Source organism: Trachurus trachurus (genome assembly GCF_905171665.1).
Source record: "Trachurus trachurus genome assembly, chromosome: 15".
Classification (NCBI taxonomy): Eukaryota; Metazoa; Chordata; class Actinopteri; order Carangiformes; family Carangidae; genus Trachurus; species Trachurus trachurus.
The window spans coordinates 29342803-29367616 of record NC_139906.1 but is presented as its reverse complement, the minus strand read 5'-3'; the positions used below and the strand labels follow the sequence as shown (position 1 = coordinate 29367616).

At 43.3% G+C, this 24814-nt stretch overlaps 1 protein-coding gene across 1 annotated transcript; it reads right to left on the bottom strand.

Moving 5' to 3' along the window:
- Positions 1 to 768: 768 nt before the first annotated feature.
- On the bottom strand, positions 769 to 23489 carry hells (helicase, lymphoid specific; the record flags this gene model as incomplete). The annotated part of the gene is made up of 23 exons (XM_083987712.1): positions 23190 to 23489; positions 22338 to 22435; positions 21790 to 21908; positions 20707 to 20829; positions 20571 to 20612; positions 20455 to 20488; positions 17578 to 17642; positions 17449 to 17490; positions 17108 to 17335; positions 15933 to 16115; positions 15613 to 15756; positions 14588 to 14784; positions 12868 to 12961; positions 12551 to 12712; positions 9786 to 9928; positions 9518 to 9662; positions 3680 to 3763; positions 2848 to 2967; positions 2498 to 2614; positions 2256 to 2415; positions 2045 to 2141; positions 1879 to 1955; positions 769 to 854 (listed from the first exon to the last, which is right to left on the bottom strand). The coding sequence occupies exons 1-23, from the start codon at positions 23195 to 23197 to the stop codon at positions 769 to 771; spliced, it is 2568 nt and encodes an 855-aa protein (XP_083843838.1). The 5' UTR covers positions 23198 to 23489.
- Between the last annotated feature and the right edge of the window lie 1325 nt (positions 23490 to 24814).

Below are 24814 nucleotides of genomic sequence, written 5' to 3'. Positions count from 1 at the left end.
GATCCGTTGCTATCTGAGCTAGGAGTACGACTAGCAATTACTTTTTATAAACCAGTGAAAATCTTTTTAGATTCAGCTTCCTTTGAATGATTTGTTTGGAAATAAGCCCAAATAAAAGTTTAAATACTGGGGAAATAAATAGACAAAGTTAAGAAATCATAGTTTATTTATATAAAAAGACATAAAAGAACATGTACTATGTGTGAACTGGCATGAAAGTGCTTTGATTGCAACATAAAGACCTGGCTAAAAGAAAATGGGAGGGACTAATCTGATTATCCAATCAGAGGAGATATAATCACCATGTGCACTTAACTGACAGTGACAAGTCAGGTCCTGATGTCATGTGATCGTCTTAATGCCACTAACAGGGACAAAACTTTACTTGCACATAGTCTTTTCTTTATCTTTCAGTATGAAAATAACTGGGTCCCACCGACACCCCTCAGTAAACACAGCGCCAGTCAAGTCTGAGGAGAGCTCCAGCGTTTGGCCACCGCTCACTACAGCATCCTCAACAACAAAACAGTACAGAGACATAAGCTTATTAAACGATACTACGAAGGCCAGTTGACATAGAGGACAGAACAAAGACACTATTCTAAGTCTACAGACAGCAGTTTCAGGATAGCTTCTTACAGTTTTCAGTCATTACCACAGGTGTCAGTAGCTGTGAGTCTCCCCACGCAGCTTGAAATGTTTTGTTTGTTTTTTTTTTACTCTGAAGGACTCTGGTCAGAAGTTCACAACTGAAGGTTTCCAGTGTTCTCAGGTCAGTGTGATCTCAGATGACTCTTTGGCATCGATCACTCTGAAGACTCCCACCTTCTCCCTCTTCACACGCTTCTCTTTGTCTGGAAACACAAATGTGAAATATTTTAAAATCACTGAACCAGACTGGCATGTGTTGTCAGGGCTGAGAGGAGTTTGTTGTTGTTCTTGTGTGATAAATACTGTGGTCATCTGTGTTGAAGGAAAATACACTGTCACTTCATTACATAGTTTGCTTTAGTGTCTTTGGCCAAACATTATATACAGTGTATAGAAAGTATAGAAACTATACCAGTATCAATTTGTGCTATGGTTTGGATTTTAACTCTACTGTGTGACCAGTGGAGCAGCTTTAAAGTAAAGAATATGTGTGAATGGTTAGATTTCCGCGCTGTGGCTAGCGCTGTATGAATGTGTGTGTGAAAGGGTGAATGTGACCTACAGTGTAAAGCGCTTTGAGTGGTCCAAGAGACTAGAAAAGTGTTACAGTATAGAAGTGCAAGTCCATTTACCATTTACCATGTGATTTTGGCAGAAGTTATAATGCCAGCTCTTGCAACAAGAAGAGTTACGTAGTTTGAACACGTGTCATTTTGGGAGTTTGAAAAAAAGAGTTTGTTTCAGAGATGAAGAATGAGAAAAAGCTTTTACATTTTTTTCTGTTGCGCTTTTGCACAATAAACATTTTTGAATAAGCTCTGGTCAGGGTTCACACTGACCAGAGCTTATTCAACCACTGACACGTTTTCCAGGACATTTTCAGCTGCTACAGACTGACAGACATTCATTTTTACTTTACACCATACACTAATTCATCCACCGTCCCATTCATGCTTTGGAGAAGCACATCGACATGGTACCTTATTTTGTACATTAAATCATGTTGTTTCTATGTTTATTCTTCTCTCTCCCAGAAGTCGGATTTAAAGATGACTTACATGCTTAGAAATTATGACAAATTTATCATAGACAATGCAAACATGTCGTTTTTGTTTTTAAACCACGCCCACAACAGCTCTCTGCGGCTCCTCTATCTGTTAGTAGCTGCCACTGTTTTACCTCTTAGGAAGCATTCATATAAAGACGGTGGAAGGTGTGTGTCCTCACCCATTAAGTCACTGCGATCCAGCAAAGACTCCAGGTCCTTGTCAGAGATCACCTTCCCCCTGGAAGCTTTCACCTCCCTGAGAGAGACAAAGGGAAGCAGCCAGATGTTAGTCTCCTCTCACTGTGCTGACAGTGTGTTAACACCTGTTGATGCAGCATGTCTTACTTCTCTGGGCCTCTGGTTTTGAGCAGCTCCTTCAGCTCATCCAGGTCGATGCAGCTTTTACCTTGGTTCAGCTCGGCCTTCCCACCTTTGAACTTATCTGTGGTGGAAAGCAGCAACATTAACAAAACAGTCAACATCTGGAGAATATTCTTCAGAGCAGAAGTTGGGGAAGCGTGTACATGTCAGAGCCGTGAACAGTGAAGCTACTCACTCTTGTGAATGACCATCTGCTCCAGCTTCCTCTTGGCCGACGCCCTCTCCAGGATCTTCTGGTCGATGGTGTTGGCCGTGATCAGGCGGTACACCAGCACCGGTTTGGTCTGACCGATGCGGTGGCAGCGGTCCTGGGCCTGCAGGTCCGCCTGGGGGTTCTGGGAGGGGAGGGGAAACGTCAGCACCAACCGACTCAACACAGGAAACACTAAGTACAGTGTTTATTCTATTTACACCCACCCAGTCACTGTCGAAGATGATGACTGTATCAGCAGCGGTCAGGTTGATCCCAAGTCCTCCGGCTCTGGTGCTGAGCAGGAAGAGGAACACGTCTGGATCACTGGAGAACTTCTCCATCTGAAGGAGAGGAGCACCGTGATGAAGCTGTAGCACAGTCATGTTCTAGTTCCAACTAGAAAATACCGGTACACAACAACACTGTGCTGCTGTGTGGGCACTTCTGCTCAAAGGCAGATCACACCGACAGTGACAAGGATACACAATCATCTGCTCATCTGGACTGTTAACTATTCACAGCTATACACACAGTGGGATTCTTCAGCATTTCTGCACCTCCTTCATCAACTCACGTTCTCTTGTCTGTCAGCGTAGGACATGCTGCCGTCCAGTCGGCTGTACTGGAAGTCCCGCAGATAGCAGTAATCCATCAAGATGTCCAAGATGGAGGTCATCTGACTGAAGATCAGAACCTGATCACAAGCATCAATCACACACACATGTTAGGAATGAAACAAAGGCTCCAAAACATGGTGATATGTCTGTTGTGCAAGAATGCAATGCTGAAACACACTACAGGCTGAAGCATTTACTGTAGAGCTCAGACTGACATCACTGGTTTCAGATATGACAACTGTACACACAACATTTCATTGCAATATATTTTCATAAAAATAGATTTACAGCTGATCATGAAACTTCAATTGAGAGGGTCTGTTTTTTAAAATGACGCAAGGGTGGGTTAGCAGTTTTTACAAAATGTGTTTTTTGTTTTTTTCATTTAAAAAATGCAGGCTTGTGTGTGGACCCTTTAGTAAGGTCATCTTGACCTTTTACAAACAAAATTGAGCCCAGGTAAATGTTTGTACCAAATTTGAAGAAGTCAAGCTGTCAGAGACATCAGGTCCACACGAGTGGGACAGACGACAACTCAAAAACATATGTCTCTCATGCTGGCTGCTGCAAAGGCACAACTAACCTGTACATTCACATTAGACTAAAGGCTCACTGTTTCATAGAACTGTAAGATAATAGTCATCATCATAAAACAACATTGTATTGTTGGAATATGGAACTGTAACTGATGTACCTACAGACAGGTCACAGCAGAGCAGAACTACAGGTCCTATTAGCTTGAAATCAGAGGAAGTGACACGTGGCTGTTAGAACTGTGTCCTGTCTCACCTTGTGTCCTCTCTCCTTCAGTGCAGGCAGCAGTCTGTCCAGTATGAGAAACTTCCCTGAGCACTGCACCAGCTGCTCATCGATCTGTGTCGAGGAGAGCAGGCAGAACACATGAATGAAGAACCTTTGTCCCGTCTGACTGTCATATTACACATTGTGCTGTTTCTGCTATGTGCAGAAATCAAATTCATGCGAGTTTGATGATGTTGTTCACATACAGAGACAGTGATTTATTTTTATTTTTATTAGAACAATGCCAAGATTTACACTTTGGTTTTGAGAAATGAATAAGTGCAGCTTAAAGTAGGCTAGGCCTTTTCTTTTTCTGGTAACACTTTATAATAAGTACTAGGGCTGACCTCCAATAGTCGACTATTCGACGATTCGGAGAGGTCTGATTCGACTATGAACCTCGTAGTCGAATCGTCGGAAAATGTTGTTATGTAATCAAGACCGTACCATTCAAAATTGATGTCTGTGTTTCTTACTACGTATTAATAGGCCTGGGACGATAATACATTTTGCTGGACCATATATTGTCCCACAAATTATTGACGATAAACGATATTATTGACACATTTTTTTTAGAACAAATTAAAGCAGAAGTGAGTGGTCCGGTCGTTTTCCCTAATGCTGCGTTCCAGGCAGGCTTTTGAAATCGTAAATTACAGCTTCAAGTCACAACTTACGACTTTGTAGCGTTTCAGGCAACCCACTCGTGTTTTTCCGACCTGTTTTACCGGTGAAAGTCACTATAACGGCCACTCGTAACTTCCGACCGGTGAACTCGTACCAGATCGAACTGGTACCACTTCACGGTCGGAAAAATACGAGTTTCCTTGAACGCACCATAACAGTCCTCGTCGCTACGTCACCACATTCACGGCGTTCCTTGGCTGCACACACAGCCCTGCATGCCGTTCTCTCTCCTCATTGGATAAAAACTGTAGGATACGATAAATGTTTTCTCTTCGGCTCAGAGCAGAGCAGAGGGACTGAGAGACCCGTGTTTCAGTCCAAACACTCTATGTAAGTCATAGGCGTCATTTACGCTGGGGACGCTGGGGACATGTCCCCACCACTTTTTGTCAAGAACAATTTTGTCCCCACCACAAAATTAACTTAACATTATCCTAAAGAAGAATGGCGAAAAAACGTTGATAAACTATGACAAAATAGGCAGCTGAAACAGTGTGCACGGCGCAGAGCCTCTGCCGGAGCCGACTCGCAACAATGTAGCTTTGATTAAAGTAGTTATAACAGCCCGGAGCGGCGCGCTGCGCGCGTCCTCGCAGCTTGGCTGGTTACACAGGGAGCTGCTTCTCCTGCTCTCTCCTCGCCGGGAAAACATCGACCACTCTTCTGTACTCGGTTTTCCACACACACACAGGTCTGTCTCTAGCTCTGTATGTATGTATGGCTGTGTGTGTGTGTCTCGTGTGCAGACGCAACTGACAAATATGTATAGACGGACAAGCAACAACTTCATTACCGGTATTCAGCATTTTATTTTGAAAATTGACCGGATTCTCTCGCCTTTTCTGTGCCCTGTGACTTCCTGTCTGGTACGATCCGTCTATCCAGCTTGACAACGGCGCTCACGGCTCGCGTGAAAAATAGAACAGACGCCGAACTGAAGCGCGAGCCTCCACTCGTTTCGATTGTACCGAATGAGACAGCACCCGATATGCTTAATGTTTGGGTGCAAAGTCACTGTTAACGAAATCAACATCTAATCTGTCCCTTCAAAATAAAGTTAGTAACGTGTCTGTTTGGAGCAGCTGCTGACACTGACAGTTTCCTCATCACTAAACCTGAGCGACCATCAGATCCTTCCTCACTCACGTCGTGATGACGGGACAAAGTCTTTTGCACATATATTGTATATTGTGTGTTTTTCCTCTCTATAACCGTCTTGCTTCAGTTTTTGCTGGTTGGCAATCATCTGACACACCCGCTGTTTCTGTTTCTCACTCTCGATGCGCATAGATGTTATAAAAAGGAAAAAACACAGATGCGCAAATTGAAATGACCTACTGTAGTATAGTCTAACAATTCAATGGCCACAGCTGATCACCAGCTTGTCATGCCCCACCTGTCACGTCTCTAAACACAACTACGGGCTTCTTCTTCTTCTTCTTCTTCTTTTTTTTTTTTTTTTTTTGCTGCGGTCCGGCGGAGAATTTAAAAAAAAAATCTCGCAGCCGCATCGGGTCCAGGGTCCAGGCTTCAACACTGGTCGGACCTGGTCGGGTCTTTGCTCATTTATTTGCTCAAACTTGGACCCAGACCCGGTCCTATAGGAGACCAGAGTCTGGTTGAGAACGGCAATCTATGACGGTCTGGGAAACGGTGTCAGGTGCGGTGCGGCGGCGGCGTCGGGGGGGGGGGGGGGGGGGGGGGCATATGCATATGGTCATTGTCCCCACCACTTTTCAAAGTAAACTGACGCCCTTGATGTAAGTGATTGCTGTCGGAAGATATAACTATTTAAGACTTATATTAACACAAAAATATCACTTACTTCTGCTTTAACCACTAATATAATAATAATATTTAATAATAATGCAAGTAGACTAAAAAGTGACGTGTTAAAAGCGCGGCAGCAAGAATAGCTTTCAGCTGCTTAGCTTTACAGCTAGCGCTGCCGGTTGCTGCCAAATGCATTCTGGGAAACAAAGATCCTGGATGACTGAAAAGAGGGTTCCCTCTTTTCATTCTGCAAAACAAACGGCCCAGGTGCTGAGACCGATGCACAGAGTGAAGCCTCTTGTCATCCAGCCTGGTTGGAGGCCAGAGACCAGGAAAACAAATACGTGCGCATGCACATGGCGATTTATCGAGGCCGGAAAAACTATCGAGTTCATTTTCATCTATCGTGCGATTAATTGATTTATTGATTATCGTCCCAGGCCTACGTATTAATAAATCACCCACTGCAGTTGCACAATCAAATGAGCGGAGGTGAGCAGCACACTACAGGACCATCAACTAGGGCCCGACCGATTTATCGGCGAGCCGATTAAATCGGCCGATTATAGCCCGTTTTAAACTAATCGGTAATCGGCCAAAACTCTGCGATTGTCGCCGATATTTTCAGGAATAAAATGCAGGGAATAAAACTTGGTTTTACTTTGAAAAGATTCCCCCGCACCGGCGCCGACCTCATGACAAACTCCATACACTACCACCTCAGTCACAGCACACAGCAGAGTGACTGATCTGTCTCAAAACCAGTGTTGCCACTGGCTTTCTGTTTCCCTTTTTTTTTTTTTTTTTTACCGCGGCCGGGTTGTGAATTAATTAGCCTAATTAATGCTCGTCTCCGGCCGTGTTGGGTCCGAGATTCAACAAGCCGGTCGGGGTCGGGTTTTACCGTTATACAGGCACGGCAGTATGCTCATTTATCACCAATAAACACAGTAGATGAGGGAGGGAGTGACTGAGCTGAGGCTGTGTGACGGGCGGGGGGTCCGCGGCGTGGAGCGGTGCGGGACTCTGACTGCAGCGGGGACTATCATGTCTCTGCTCCGTGACACTGCTGTGAGACTGACCGCCGGTGAGCGCTTTGACACGGTGCCGGGCACGGCAGCAACCGCTGATCGCTTTTAATTGAAAAGAGAGAGAGAGAGGGAGAGAGAGACGCCGTGCCGTGTAAAAAAAACAACAACAAAAAAGTATCACGTGTCATAACTTCCTGTATTTGGCCCTTCAAAATAAAAGCCCATATTGATTTTGACTTAATTTTGACAAGACAGGGCTTCAAATGTTGTTTTTTTTCATGAAACCAATCGACCAATGAAATTTTAGTCGGCTAATGATTTTTTGGTCGACCAGGCAGCCCTAATTTATATATTATATAATATATATATATATATATATATTATTATAGTAATACAATTTTAAAACTTAATTTAAAAAAAAAATAATAATCGGCCGATTAATCGGTTATCGGGTTTTTTTCCCCCTAATAATCGTAATCGGCATCGGCCCCAAAAAATCCATATCGGTCGGGCCCTACCATCAACGTCACGGTACTCAGAAGTCACTGCAGAACGCTCACTGAGTGGCAGAAAGATGAGAGGCAGAGCCGCCAAAGTTTAAAATCAAGGAAAGTAACAAGGCGATTTTCTCCGAGCCAATACCAGTCTGACATGTCTAACTTTGTCAGCATGTACATCATGCATTACCTAACAGAACTGCAAAACATTGTGAGGATACATCTGACTTTGACCGAGTTTATGGTCGGGACTACGACGGTATGTGATCGTCTTCGAACCTCTGACTTTAATTCTTGATGAATGAAAACATGAGTCTGTCTTGCGCCGGTCAAAGAATTTCACCGTGTGCGCGGAGGCTCATAAATGTAGTGTGAAAACGCTTTGCTTTTCCAAAACTCCTCGTTGTCCCTTTAACCAGTTATGGTACGCCCCTATTTTTTTAAATGTTTTTTGCCATAACGCCATGCCCAAATTGTGAGCAGCACAGATCCCACATAGTTTAAGATTCAGAGATGTGCCTGGTATCATTGTAAAGGTAACACTCTCAGGATTACTGTTAAAGTGTTTTTGTGATTCTGTGACTTTACTGACAAAAAATGGCAAAGGTTAGAATGATTCAATTGTTTCCCCGCCCATAGGTTTGCCTATAGAATGACATGGGTACAGACATTCAGGGAGCTCTCAGCAGGCTATAGACACAATTAGGCCACAGCCACGAGTCTTGGCTTCCTGCAGTCCAAATTTCAAGTCAAAAGACCAAAAGAAACAAAAAAAATAGCACCGCTAAACTCCAAACGCCTAAAAGCAGTGGATTATAGAACTATACGCCTATCTACATTGTGTATTTCTATGCGGCGGAGCGGGTGGCGCGCATGTCGGATACACGGGGGTTTGTTTATCAGCAACCAAACGTGGTGGCGTAGTGTCATACACTGTTGAAAACTTCAGACTATTGGCTAACAGGTTATCGGCTTCATTTCACGGACAATTTCTATCAAAGTCACGTTGTCAGTCTCATCGTCACGTGTCCTCATTGGCTTTCGAGACATGTCCCGGCCCATCCTCGCCACCGATTGGCTACTGAGTGGTGTCGTTTGAAGCAGGAAGACCTCACGGATGTAAACATTCAGTCACATGTAGTCACAGATCGCCGTGCAACTCGTAAAATGCGGTAACGGGGCCAGTTTTTGTTTTGATCCACGTGTATTACGTTACACATTAGACTAAACACATGGATATAGAGGAAAATACTTCGGTTAGAAGGAAACGGATTTCATATTTCACAAGCATGGATACTTGGCGAGCTGTACAAACGGTCTTGTGTCATAAGATGGTCGCTGTAGATCAGCTGTGGATAAAGGGAAGACTTGAAAGGTATGTACGCATCATACGTTAGCTTAGCGGCTAGCCGACCTAACTGCTAATCCTGTTAGGGCTGTGAGCAACCAAAAAAATCATGAGTGGTCTTGAATTGATCGGGGCGATCTAAGCTTTCTAACAATGTATAACATGAATATATATGCTTAAGGGCTGCTGTTAAAAATGTTCGGGAGTAATTGATGCTAGCGCCACCTACAGGTGCTGTACCGGCGCCGGTACAGCGTGCGTTAACAAAGCCATGTGTTGCAACATAGAAAATTGAGGATGTGATGCATCGAGATGCATCATATAATCAAATCGAACCGAATCGTAGACTGATGAATCGTAATCAAATTGAATCGTGACGCCAGTGAAGATGCACACCCCTAGTTTCTGTTGCCAGTCACAAACACACAAAACTCAACTCTAAGTTAACAACTGTGAACAACAAAACCAAGCGAAAGTGACAGTGCTTCACCTTGAACTGCTGCGTAACGGGGTCGAGGGGGTACTCCACCAGGTAGGGGTGGTTGCAGCATTTCTTCAGCAGCACGAGGATGTTCTGCAGCTTCAGGTTGACCTGAGCGTCCAGTCTGGTCTGGACGTTCAGCACTGGAGTCGAGCTGGAGGAGGCGTTAGGGCACATACACACAAGTCAGACAGGTTCACAGCCACAGTCCGTCACGCAGACACACAGGATGAAGCCGTCGAGTACGTGCAGCTGAGAATGCGCGGGCAGTGCTGACCTCTGCCCAGACTCCTCGCGGATCTTGTCCAGGTATTTCTCCAGGGCTTCTGGCGTTTCTTCCTCCGTTTCTATGTAGTCCACCGTCCTACGATTGCGACGCTTCGGCCTGCCTTTGGATGTGACCTCCACAGGAGCCTCTGTCTGAATAGACCACCACAGTGTTAAAAGGGATAGTTCAACATTTTGGCAAATTCGGCAAATGTAATTGTCGGTGCAAACTATTTTTAGAACAGCGGAGCAGAGCGGCGAGTTGCTCAGAGCTACGCTATGGAGGCTAATGGGATTTCTTGGTTTCTCTCATCAAACTCATCAAATACACAATCCAACAACTCCAAAACGCTCTTGGGGACAAGTTATTACCTGCACATTCACCACGCTATGAGATAATAACAGAACGTTGTTTTCGAGGTAAATTCATGCAAAACAACTGATGCGCATTCCCGTTGGGTGCAGTTTTTCAGCAAGCAGTCTCTGCATTTGCCTCAAAAACAACTCCGTCTTCTGTCTGCCGTTCTTGCACCGACAATTAAAGGTAACAAACCTACTCCTAAAACTATAGGGATTACACACCCCCTCCACCACTGCTTCCAGCTGCTGCCATCAGGGAAACGCCATAAGGTTCCACTGGCCAGAAAAAACATCTACAAAAAATCCTTCATCCCCTCTGCAATCAGGGTACGAAATTAAGAAAATATTTTGGGGGCAATTTTGGCCCCCACAGTCCAAAAAGTGGGGGCATTTTCAAAATACTTGGGGGCCATTTCATATATATATATATATATATATATATATATATATATATATATATATATATATATATATATATATATATATATATATATATATATATATATATATAACTATAAGCTATATAAACGCCTATCATAGTCTATAAACGATATAAATAATGGGTTATATAAAGTTATGGTTGGTCAATATTAGATATTAGATATTACCAGTAATATGAGAATATCACTGGTAGGTAGGGCTGGGCGATGTGGGGGGGCTGTTGTGAACTCAACAGTCGTTCTGGGGTGAGCAGCCAGGGCCGTTGTATAGGGGAGAAAGGTGATGATAATTCTAGTGGCCCATGCAGCGCCCAGTAGGGCCCACAAAAAACCCCAGTAGTCTAATCTTTGTATAACTGAATTATTCTGCATAAGACCCTGACTAATACTCATAGTAATGCTGCATTAGCATCAAAACAAAGTAGGCTAAATAAAAAAATGATAATACATACGTAGTCTAAGCAAAAAAGTGGAAACGTGAGGGGGCAGGGGCCCACTTTAGTATTCTTTCAGGGGGCCCAGAATTCCTAGTAACGGCCCTGTGAGCAGCAGAGCGGCCGCACCGTGACCACGGTCCACTCCAACTGCCTGGTGTCCCCATTGCGCACCATGCGTCTTTTCAGTCACTCGTCCGAGTTCTCCTTACTTTTTCTTTTGAGACAACATTCATTCTCTCTCTTTCTTTTATTTTTTATTTTACCGGCGGTGTCAGCTGATGTGCCCGTCTGCAGCAACCCAAACAAATACACGTGTTGACTGGCTCTATTCCAGCCACATGATTGGTTCGGCACGGCGCAACTCTCAATATCATTGGCTATTTGTATTGTTTGCCAAAACATGGATGAATGAAACCTATCAACCATGTCTCATATTTCTATTGAGGAAAAGTTATTTCACAATTTCTACCGTTTTATCACCCAGCCCTAAGTGGGCTATTGTCCCCCTCCTACCTGGGAAACAGGAGGGAGACACAGCTCTAACTACACAACACCGACAAGGACTGAGAGCCGCATGTTGCAGTGACGTTATAAGATTATTATTTTTTTTAAACCCTGCAAATAATAAGCCGACGAAAAGGTGCAACTTTCCACTTAACTTTTTGTCGATGTAGGCTATTATTTGCTGGGGCTTTCGGGGGGATTCACTGTGGGCCACCGCCAGTCTGATCAGGTCCATCGCAGCACAGCAGCTGCAGCACTGCCCCGCTGTCACATGACTCTCACGTATCAGCGCAATCTCGTTTACATCAGGAGAATAATGAGGCGCGACGGTAAATTAATGAAAATAAATTTATGATAATGTATAGATATAAATATATTTGTTTTGAAAATTTGGGGGCAATTTTGGCCCCAGGATCATGATTTTTGGGGGCATTCTTGGTAAAATTTGGGGCCAAATGGCCCATGGCCCCCGCTAATTTCCGACGCTGTCTGCAATAACCATCCTGAACAATAAGAAATGAACATTCTGCTTCCTTTAACACCCCCCCCCCCCTCCTCTTTTTAGCATGATTGCACAACATTGTTGTTTTTAATGTCTGTTTGTTTCTTAGTGTTTTTTATACAAGCCTGTCAAAGACGAATTTCTGTCACTCGTGACAGACAATAAAGTTTATCTTATCTTATCTTATCTTATGGCAATGGGCCAATTTGTCAAAATGTTGAACTATCCCTTTAAAGGACAGAACTCAGTCTCATACTGGTTTGTAAACACTGCTTAAATGTGGATTATCTGTATAGCATCTTTCAATGACAAGATCATTTACAATGACATACTAGAATTTAGAAAGACAATGTAATTCAAATCAAAAAACTTTACTGTCTATCACAAGGAGAGAACACTCTCACTCATCAGTCGACTCTAAGCTTATATCAGCTGCTTTCATCTGTCAGTGCAGGTTTAGAGACTCCGTGACACAAGGACACTTTACAGTCCAGACCCTGACACCATGTCAGTGAAAGCATCGTGGTGTTACCTTCTCCTGGCCCAGCATCTTGGCGATGGTCTTGTTGACCACAGCGGTGTAGAAGGTCTCCTGTTTAGATGTCAGAGGAGCATAAACGATGATCTCTTTCTTTGGAGGAACCTCCAGGGTCACGTCTGACTTGAGCCTCCTCAGCAAGAAAGGAGTCAGAATCTGAAACGACAGGAAGTCTTTAGGACGTGCAGGTTCTTTTCTATATCCACAGAAACATCAAGGAGCCCCAGACCACTGTGTTATCACCTCTGTCTGATGGTAACAGTCTCTGTAAATGTCCACGATACAACAACAAGAGCCATCACATCACTGACCTGGTGCAACATGCTCAGGACGTTCTGCTCACGCTCGGCAGCCACCACACTCTCAGAATCCCCCAGGGTGTTGATGTCGAACCACGACTCAAAGCTGCACAGGAGACAAACAGAGGTTACACTGCAGTCATGACATCAAACTATACCATGACAACAGAGAGGAACCACAGTGCGTTAACATGCACAGCTAAGGCGAGCTGTGTTCATAGCCTGAGTTGAGCATCTGGTCAGAATTCTGTCCTTGTCCTGGTTTACATGCAACAGGGAAAATCCAATAATTGTGTCCGCCTCCTCAGGTGGAGACATGCACCGTTTCAGCGGGTTAATACGGAGTCCTTTCTTGTTGACTTTTTTTGTCACCTAGTAAATAACTGGATATAAATAACTTAAAAAATAAAAATAAAAACACATTTTACACTGCACCGACCCGGCGTTTGCATGTTTTTTGGCCGGCTTCTATGCTTTACTTTGTGCCGTCTCTACTGTTGTGAAGCATGCGCACATGCGTTGTCCAGTTTCACACCCCGTCCTGACATACAGTGATGCGACAGCGACGCGAGCGAGGAAAAATGATTAGAATGCGTCCTTTTCAATCAGCCTGTCCTGACATGCCGTGAGTGACGTCGCGCCGTCCAGCGATGTCGCTCAACCCTGAAATTATAGCTCGCGTTGTCTCTATCTGGACGACATTTCGCGGCGGTGTCCCGCCCCTAAACACTTCTTATTGGTTGATAAGTACACGTTGCTTTCTATTGACAAGCAAGTTATCAGAGAGAGGAGAATATGAGAGGAAAAAATACTCAAAAGATGTGAAAAACGGCAACCAGGAAATGCCAGGAATCTCAAAATAGCACTGCAAGTTTGTGTACGTCCCTCGATAATTTGATTGGTTTGGATTCTGAACCAATAGAATATACTCGCAACTAAATCGTCACGCTGCATATCAGGACACCTTCGCGCGAGTTTTCGTTGCCGCTTCGCTTGCTCGCTGTATGTCAGGACGAGGTGTAAGTCAGATTAAGATGTATAAGAAAACTGGTTTCCAATCGCATTATCTGGGAGTTTTAGTTGGATTTGAATAAGTCTGGTAACTTCAGTTGTCCAGTTATAGTCGGATTATGGCCATAATTCATTTTTTTCAACTGTCATGTAAACATACTGACAGCAGTCTAACTACACATCAGTCTACAGTAGTGATGTAGCTTGACTTAGACTGATTCCACAAAAAGAACAGAGGGTTGATTAGCTGTAGCTGTGAGCAGCCGATGGAAGAGAGACTTCCTGATGTTGCTGTCCTACTCTCTGACATGATGGAGGTGTGGTTGATTATAACGTGTCACTAACATGTAAATAACAGAGCAACTGTCACAGTGGCCAATCATTGGATCTGATATTATTTTAAAATGAGCTACTTCCCCTCTGGTTCAATTGTCTTCTTTATATTTTACTATTTTATTAGGTATAGTTTGTTTTTTATATTTTACTATTTTATTATGTATAGTTTGTTTTTTTATATTTTACTATTTTATTATGTATAGTTTGTTCTTTATATTCTTATTCTTTATATTCTTATACTATGCTGCTGCTGCACTGTAATTTCCCAGCTTGGGATCAATAAAGTATATCTATCTATCTATCTATCTATCTATCTATCTATCTATCTATCTATAGGTGTCAAAGATCTGATCGGTATTAATTAATCAGTAACTATAGAGATCACCTCTTGAGGTCGTCAAAGACCTCTGGCAGGAGGAAGTTGAGGAGAGACCAGAGCTCAGCCAGGTTGTTCTGCAGCGGTGTGCCCGTCAGCAGCAGCTTGTTGTCGGTGGGAAACATCTTCAGCTCCCGCACCAGGCGGCAGTTCATGTTTTTGATGCGGTGACCTTCATCCACGATCAGAAACTTCCACTGGAAACGCTGCAGCAGAGAACAGGTGGGGTCAGTCTGACTGCAGGTGCAACTCTCTTGACAACAGTTGTTGGGAAAAGGTCAAAAACTAATAAAGATGTCTGCTGGTAAAACATTATGGTTTGCTTAATTTAGCTTCAAAAATTAGATGAGTAAAATAAAAACATCATCGAAATTCATTTCAAGGATGTTAGGATAAAATGTCTTTCCAGTGGTTGTAGGCCACAACAAGGTTTTCAGCAGATAATGAGCTGCTAAGAGTCAGAAATAGACTTGCTATGCTGTTGAGAGTTGGCCAAGCCTCAGGATGGGAGACATGTTGAACTGAAAATGCTGAGTGTACTTGTTTTTTCAGATATATGTTATTTTCCTATGCAATGCCAATGCTTTACAATAAAAGTCACAGATCTAAACTCTCAGGTGGGTTTTATTTCGTGTTTTACTGAACAACTATTTTCCTTAAAACCCTCTGCTTTTATTTAGGAGGTTTTGTTCAAACACTGCTTAGATTTCTGATGGTCTATAGAGGGCACTGTAGGGATAATATGTAACTGTAATTTACTGTAAAGTGCCCTCTCTGTTCACCTGAGTATTTCCACTGTAATAACTCATCAGTACAACAGAGTCATATCATATATACCACCCTGATACACACAAAAATACACTTTTCAGTCACTAATGCATTGCTCTGTAGACAGTGATATAAAAGAGCTCAAAGAAATGGATCAATAGTGACGTGAAGAGTTGAAATAATAGTGTGATTCCGGTGCCTCTGATCAATAACAAAATAACGTTCCCCAAGTGTTAACTGGTTTGATATCAGAGCAGGGATCCTACCTGGAGGAACTTTCTGTCAATCATAGCCATCTCAAAGGAGGTGACGACCACGGGACACATGCTGAGGGACCCCTGAGGTCTGCGGATCTGCTTCACCAGTTTGGCCCTCTCTGGCTGGGGGCCGTGGTACAGCAGCACAGATACCTGAGGACCAACACACACCAGCTGCTCAGACTGCTGACAAATCACTTGAATGTGGTGTGACGTTATTTTACTCAATAATAAGAAGTGGAGTCAGTTTGAGAAGGAAAATATCTAATGACTCTGGTCTTCTCTGGTCAAGTGTGTGTGAGATGAGACTCATCGGTAACTCTTCTTACCTCGGGTGTGAAGCGCTTGAATTCGCTGATCCAGTTGGGCAGCGTGGAGAGAGGGGCCACCACCAGGAAGGGGCCCATCACTTTCTTCTCAATCATCATGGCGATGTGAGCGATGCACTGGATGGTCTTTCCCAGCCCCATCTCGTCAGCCAGGATCCCATTGATGCCGTTCTCCCACAACATCTGGCAGCACATCAGGGGGAACAACAAAGGATGTTTGTTAAGACTCTGTCCCATCAAACAAAACCCTTAAAGGGATAGTTCAACATTTTGGCAAACTGGCCCATTTCCATAATCCCTATATTTTTAGGAGTAGGTTCGTTACCTTTAATTGTCGGTGCAAGCTATTTTTAGAACGGCGGAGCAGAGCCGCGAGCTGCTCAGAGCTACGCTATGGAGGCTCATGGGATTTCTTGGTTTCTCTCAAACTCATCAAATACACAATCCAACAACTCCAAAACGCTCTGGTGGACAAGTTGTGACCTGCACATTCACCACGCTATGAGATAATAACAGAACGTTACCAGACAGAGTTGTTTTCCAGTCCTATTAGCCTCCGTAGCTCTGAGCAGCTCGTGGCTCTGCACTGCCGTTCTAAAAACAGCTTGCACCGACAATTAAAGCAGAAGTAAGCGATCCGGTGGTTTTGGCTAACTTCCTGTCAGCCGATGGAGTTAGCAGTCCCCGCCCTCGTCCCTACGTCACCACATTCACGCGCATCCCTTGGCTGCACACACAGAGAGGACCGCCCCTTTATGCCGTTCTCTCTCCTCATTGGATAAAGGTTGTAGGATACAAGGAAAGTTTTCTCCTCGGCTTACAGCAGAGCAGAGTGACTGACAGACCCGTGTTTCAGACCAAACACTCTATGTAAGTGATTGCTGTCGGAAGATAGAACTATTTAAGACTTATATTAACACAAACATTCTGCTTACTTCTGCTTTAAAGGTAACGAACCTACTCCTAAAACTACAGGAATTATGGCAATGGGCCAATTTGCCAAAATGTTGAACTATCCCTTTAAATCTATATGGACGTGTAATATGAGCCCGTTTAGTAACAGTATAAAAACCACCGTCTAACTGGCAGAAAGAATCAAACCAGCACATGTCATGAATAAATAAATAAATAAATAATCAGGCTCTGCAGTCCCACGTTGGTCCGGCCCGACTCACCCTCAGCCACTCGATGCCTTCTATCTGGTACGACCTCATCACTCCCCCGGTGACCAGCTGCGGCTGCTGGATGGGGACCGGCTCACCGTTCACCTTCCTGCTTGGATCCAGGAGATGCTTGGCGTTGTCTCGCACCGTCTCCGACAGGCGGTTCTTGATGTCCTCGTTGGAGTCGCTCATCTTCTCAATATCCTCAGCTTCTAGTTTTTTCTGGGCCGGCCCCTCGTCCTGAGATCAGGTGTTTGACTCGTTAAAAATAAACCTCTCCATTTCCCACCTTCGGGTTATTAAAATGTATACCACATCTTATCTACCCAGTAAAATAAAATATACTCCCTTACCGTTTCCTCCACTTTCGTTTTCTTAGCCTGCGACATGATTTCCTGGCAGACAGAACCAAGCAGTGAGACGTGAGACAATCAGTCAACAGCAAATGCAGAGAACAGATAAAAATGTAGAAGAGCGCTCACTTCTTTTGACATGACATCTGAGATCTTGTAGTCGTCGTCGCCGCCCCTCTTCCTCTTCCTTTTATCTGGTTCAACAGGAAGAAGTCAAATACATCACAGCAACAGTTAATAAGAAAGCAATCACTTATGACCAATGACTTATGATATACAAGATAATTAAGAAACTGCATGTGACTCCTGAAATATGTAGTAAATATGATAAATCATGTCCTGCAACATGCAGGAAGTGTCAAAAACCATTAGACACTTATTGTCATTTAAAGGGGACCTATTATGCTTTTCCAGCTTTTCAGACTTTTATTATGTTTAAAATGTTGGATAATGGTTCTAGAGGCCGTGGAAGTGTCATATCCTGAGGTTAATGCATTTGGAGGTAAACCCTGCTAGATAATTGGGATTTCTCTTGGATTTCTCTGCACACCTGTTACACTCGGTTGCGCTGAGTTTTTTTTGACATGAGCTCGCGTCTACGTCATGGCGTGCCGGACTCCCCTACATGGTCATGCCGAGGTCTCTGCTCCAGCCGGCCCCGCCTCCTCTCATGCTGCTCTGTTGTGGCTGGTGCATGTATGTATTATATTGGCCTGGTGTCACAGCGGAGAGCGAAGCGGACTACTTCCTGCTTCTTCCCTGCATGTTTTAGCGCTGTAGCGTCACTTTACTAAGTTTTATTTAGAAGTTTACGCCGACGTTTCATGTAAGTGAAGCTGTACCTGTGTGAGGAGCGACGTACCGCCGGGGCGACGTTGTTCGCCGGACCGACGTAACGCTGGACCGACGGAGCTCCGGAGCTCCGCAGCTGCAGCGGCTCCTCACACAGGCAGAGCCCGTCTGCAGGCCTCCTTGGCCGGGCAGGCGTCCGTGCTCATCGCGGTAGAGAAAACCATCGCTAATAAACATACCCGCAGGTTTTTTAGACGTTTACCGCCGTGTGGTTATTCTATTTAGCAGAATGTTGGTCTCATTGATGAAATCTTGTGGCAGTTGTATTAGTTTGAATGAAAAGTGAAGCTGTGAGAAGGAGGAGGAGAGGAGCAGTGCTGCTGTAGTCTATGTGCACAAATCACCACATTTACATCAATTCTGTTTTACAATGAACTGACCATTCTGCATATATTTTTAATTTATTTTATATATTTATTTTTGCATTTTTATATTACATGTTACATGGTTACAGTAGCCTACATGGCAAAGACTACTCCATACCATCTTTGGTTAGGGTGAGACTAGGTCATGGGCACATTTCATTACACAATGTAGACTGGTCAGATACTGGAGATCTGGCAATTTGCCTACTGCAGATTTAGCTTTTGTTTGCATAGGCTACTACATTTTGGCCAAATCAGTATAGGTACTAGTAGTAGACATCGTCATGGTAACGCAATGCTGAGGGAGTGGTTCATTTGCATTTAAAGGGAGGGGCCACTGAAACAGACCGTTTTGCAGAGCCCTGTTTTTGAGAATGCTGTGATGTTTGATCTTTGGGGTATTTTGACCGAAGCACGTCACAGACATGTCTTTAAGACACCCAGGAACTATTTTAGTTTGTGCAAAAAGGAGCATAATAGGTCCCCTTTAATGTGGCCATGTCCACTGATCACATCTTTCCAGACTTCTATTCAGGGCCGGCTCTACGCAGGGGCAAGAGGGGGCAGCGCCCCCTCAAATAAATGTTTTGCCCACTCAAATCAAAATTTTAGAAGTTGAGAAAGCACAAGCTCTGCACAGCTCAAAAAATGTGTACATTACAAGTTGACAAAATGATCTGCAGTAGCACAAAAATCCGCCGAAAAAGGGACACTGTCCTGTTCTAAAATGTTCTGTTCTTTTTTCTTTTTTTTAGTATTCGTAAGACTAGCTTTCAGTTTTGTAAATCTTGACCATAGTAGAACCCCCCCCCCATTTCAGAGTACACCAGAATGCTTCACTCGCATGTTAAAATCACAAAAATTTTCGGGGGGGGGGATGCCCCCAGACCCCCCTACAGGGGTTTAGCTACTGACCTTTTTCACCCCCTCTGGGTTTGCAATGCATCTTCAGGTACAGTATATGCACCCCTAACCCCCCAGATAATGTGGCTCTTTACATTACGACAGTAAGGACACCCCTGCCCCTAGCTGGACAGGTCTGAAGGTAGAGGCCTGACAAAGTGCAATCCACTTCTCCAGGTTGGGGTTGGACACATAGCCAACAACCCAATTCAATGAAGAAAACACTGTTACTATCAGCACGGAGAAAAAAAAGTGCTGGAGCATGATGTGTTCACATGATGCCCCCTTCACATTTCTGACTGCCCCCTCATATATGCCTGCCTAGAACCGGCCCTGCTTCTATTCAAACAGAGATTTAAAATAAAATGTTCTTGCCATTAAAATAACAATGAATCCATTACTGTGTATCCTTGGTATCAGCTCCTTGTCTGGTCATACTATAAAACTGTAAAAATAGGATGTTGTATGTATGCTGCACACCTTTCTATTCTTCATGCATGGCTGGATGTACTAAGAAATTTGGTGTGATAAAGGACTAAGACTATCCCAACAGGATTTTCTTGAGTGATCCCCCTTTAATAGATATTTTAGTTGAGTCATCAGCAGTAATGGGTATCAGAGTGGATTGAGCTTAATTTATTTACAATAAATACTCCCCAATTTAATGTCTTTCAATTAAATTCAATTAGTTTTTTGTTGTTGTTGTTCTGTTGTTGAGTCTGTTTGATGTTCTGTATGTTTGCTGTTATATGGTGGAGCAGCATTTATGTATTATTTAGATTGCTCGTGTATGTGGTTGTTTTATCCTTCTGATGAGTTTTCATTTGGTTGACTGAAATACAAAAAAATAAAAAAGAGAGTAAAAAAGAAGTCAGGATCTAGTCACCTTTTTCAGGTTCTGCACTTTTGGTGTTAGGAACCTAAAAGACAAATAACTTCATCAGTGACTCAAACTTTATTCAAAGCTAAGCTCAGATGATTGTTCAGTGAAATGCTCCTCACCTTCTTAGTCTTCTTATCCAGTTTCTCCTTTTTCACGTTCTCCTGAAATGTTTCACAGAACAACATGTGAGTGACAACCGCACTCTGCAGCCAGCCGCCGCACAGCTCAGCACGAGGCGTTTGCACAAACTCTTACCTCCTTCTGTTGCTGCTCCATTTTAGTCAGCAGGAATTTAGAGTAGATGTTGCTCTTCTGAAGCAGATGCTGCAGCCTCTTAAAGCGCATATCATGAGAATCCCTCTCCCACGATTCCCGTGCCTGAACAGTGACACAGACCACAGTGTTGGACACAAGATAGAGGCTGGATGGATCTCATTTCAATGTTTAATTTTTTTAATACTATATCTGTGCCAAAATGAAGCTCATTTTCAATATTTAAAGCAGAAGTAAGCGATATTTTTGTGTTAATATAAGTCTTAAATAGTTCTATCTTCCGACAGCAATCACTTACATAGAGTGTTTGGACCGAAACACGGGTCTGTCAGTCACTCTGCTCTGCTCTGAGCCGAGGAGAAAACATTTCTTGTATCCTACAATTTTTATCCAATGAGGAGAGAGAACGGCATGAAGGGTTGTGTGTGCAGCCAAGGGATGCGCCTGAATGTGGTGATGTAGGGACGAGGACCAATAGATCCATGACGAGGGCGGGGGCTGCTAACTCCATCGGCTGACAAGACGTTATGGTGCGTTCAGGGCAGCCCGTAACTCGTGTTTTTCCGACCTGTGAAGTCGTACCAGTTCGATCTGGTGCGAGTTCACAGGTCGGAAGTTACGAGTGGCCGTTATAGTGACTTTCACAGGTAAAACAGGTCGGAGAAACACGAGTTGCGGGTTGCCTGGAACGCTACAAAGTCGTAAGTCGTGACTTGAAGCTGTAACTTACGTTTTCAAAAGCCTGCCTGGAACGCAGAATTACCCAAAACGACCGGATCGCTTACTTCTGCTTTAAAGCTACAGAATGTAACTTTTTTCACATAGTTTGCCTTGAATTTTGCAGCAGTGCAGAGATCTTTCCTCCACACCAGGCCAGGGATGTTATCATTAAGGGGCAAGGCCACTGGGTCAGCTAGCACTAGCTCCATTAGCTTAAACTTTGAGGGAATTGTCTTTCAACAAAAAACAAGCCCAAACTTGAAATGTTGTCTTAGCTAAATTTACACTCAGGCCTTGACATGATTTTTTTTTAAAAAGGAAAAAAAAAAAGAAAAAAAGAGAGACCTGTTCCATCATCTCTTTCTCTTTCCTCTCGCCTTCTTCCATCAGCTGATTCTCCTCTTCCTCCATCTCCTTTGTGATGACCACCTCAGACGTCTCATTCTCAGATTTCACACTGACATCTTCAAAGAAACGACAGTGACAGTCAACTTTTCTCCAAAATTGAATCAGCTTTTATAAAACATATGCATGTTAATCATGTAGGAGAGGAGAATTAAAATAATAATAATAATAATAATAATAATAAATTCTATTCTATTTCAAGCCAGTCAAGGACACTTCACAGAAGACAGCATCAAATAAAATCCTCAATAAACAACATCAAAACATCCAAATACAAGAAACATACAATAAACAACATTCAAAACATCAGCAAAATATAAAATGTACATACAAAAAAGAAAAGAAAACGACATCATACATCATCAAAGTTAAGTGACCATACAGCACACTGTTCATCAGACTTGGATTTACTGAACACAATGCCATAGTAAGCTCCTGGGGCCCCTGGAGGTCACATCACAGAGGCCCCGGGGTCTTTTGTCACTGACCTTTGGCAGCTTCAGTCTCCATGGCGGTGCCCAGAGGCTCCTCTGGTTCATCTGGTTTGGGGCAGTGAGGGGAGGCACTGCGGCTGACTTCCTTCACGCTGACAGCATGAGGAGGAAAACAATGAGAAACAGAAGGGGATATTTCCTGCAGGTTTTACATGAGCAGAGCCAACTGTCGACTCTCGTTTCCACATCTTTCAAACCTTTCTTCTCTAGCAGTATGTTCTTCTAAAGACTGAGGATGTTGAACTGAACTATTTTTTTTTTTTAAACAGGGTAATCTGTATATTGTTACAGGGTTGGACAAAACTGGAGGACATGATATATGTTGCTATTAAACAAAAAAAGAGAGGTTAATTTCAAATTTAATTTAATTTGTTTTAAATTAATGAAAAAGTGATTCTTGTCAACCGTGACATACAAATTTGACTGTCATCTACTCCTTAGCAACCTATAAAAGATATTTTTTGTGTGTTTTATAATACAAAAGACACACGAATCCATCAATGTATGGCTTTAAAATGCAAAAATATGTTTCTATTTGAAAATGTTTGAGGCAACTTTAACAACCTGAGGGACGCAAAGTGCACCGAATTCAGAGAATCGCCCATATGAAGGACTCGGTGTTGCTTCAGCAGGTAGTGTTTTCTGCAATTACAACTGCAGTGTTGGTGAATTAACACAAGGTCGCGTAGTATGTAGGATAAAACATTAACAATGTAAATGAGGACATGAACATTTTCTAAACATTCATCCATTCTTCAGCGCATCATTCATCTCAGTTGCTGCTGTTACACTGACACATATGTTGTGTAAGATGCAGTAACTTACAAACACGATGATTTCACTCACCTGCTCATTGTATCTACCAGCAAACCAGACGACAGAGCTGCTCGAAGATTTGTGTTACTAAAATATAAGTTATCGTTTCTCAACAAATTAACGACTTCTTACGAGTTACACAAGTTATTCAAGTTAACGTAAGTTAGTTAACGTTATATAGCTAAATCTATGAAGTGCTCTGTGACCGAGCCAAAGAGAAAACACACGATGTTATTAAGATAGTTTCTGCACGTGCAGGACTATAGTTTTCTCGATATGCTCCAAAAGTATCACGTTATCCAAAAAACTAGGCAGATATGTAAAGTCAGACAGGTCACTCTGGACTCCACGTTTGAGCTCTGCAGCAGTCCTAGTCCTCAGCGGCAAGCATAGCGGCAAGAAGCTGCCACTAGCAACAAGTGAAGGTCCGGACCACGCCCTTCAAAATAAAAGTGTTTAGGACGATGTTACGCAGGGCCGCTAGGAGACAGCGGTCTTGTATCTTATTTTGAAGTCGCACTCGTTTTTTCTTTCCGCCATTTTCTACGTGAACTCGTCTAACATGACGCAGCTGGGAGTTATATCGGGGGCGGGGCTACTCAATTTCGCGCCAGTTCAGACGATACTACTGCTTGTGAAAGTGGGTGTCTGTGACTTAAGATCATAGATATCGCAGTATTTTAGGAGCATAAATGAACATCACGGTGAACAAAACTTGAATTAAATGTTATAGATTAGGTTAAATACGTATTTAGAGATTAGATATAACTTCTTATGCAGATACAACAAAATAATTTAAATCCACAGCCACCCCTCTTGAAAACACCAAAGTAGGACACCTCATCTGATATTTCGCGCGAATCTCAGCAGCAGGAAATAATTTATCATTATTTGTATCCAGAGGGTGAATGAGGTTATCACAGACAAGGCTCAGTCTGGTTTTTTTTTTTTGGCATGGTTGTCATTTTTCCACGGTGATTCTACAGATAAGAGACCTGCATATCAGCAAGCTTGATAGGATTTCTGGTGGCAGAAAAAAACCTGTTGGCCCTAAAGCATGTTAGAACAAAATAAATCACTGAATTTCCAAGTATCTACACACCGTATGCATAAAGTTAAAGCAGAAGTAAGTGATATATTTGTGTTAATATAAGTCTTAAATAGTTATATCTTCCGACAGCAATCACTTGTGTTTGGTCTGAAACACGGGTCTGTCAGTCACTCTGCTCTGCTCTGAGCCGAGGAGAAAACATTTATCGTATCCTACAGTTTTTATCCAATGAGGAGAGAGAACGGCATGCAGGGCTGTGTGTGCAGCCAAGGGACGCCGTGAATGTGGCGACGTAGGGACGAGGACATAGACTGTAAAAAGAATGGACGTAGCACCCGTGACGTCACCCATTGGTTTGGGGGAGTCTGTTTTGTGCCGCTACTACGGGGGTTTGAACCGCGCCATGTTGGATTCTACTTGCCATATTTGGAGCGGTGCGGCCGTTAGCCGGCTGAGAGCCCGCCCACTGGCCTCGAAGCAGCAGTCTCCGGACCTGTCACTCAACGGTTCTGCGCCCTAATTGGCCAGAACTTTAAACCTAATAACAGTAAAACGGTAGAGTTTAAAAAAAATTCACCCCCCTCAGAGTGTGTGCGGGGGTAGA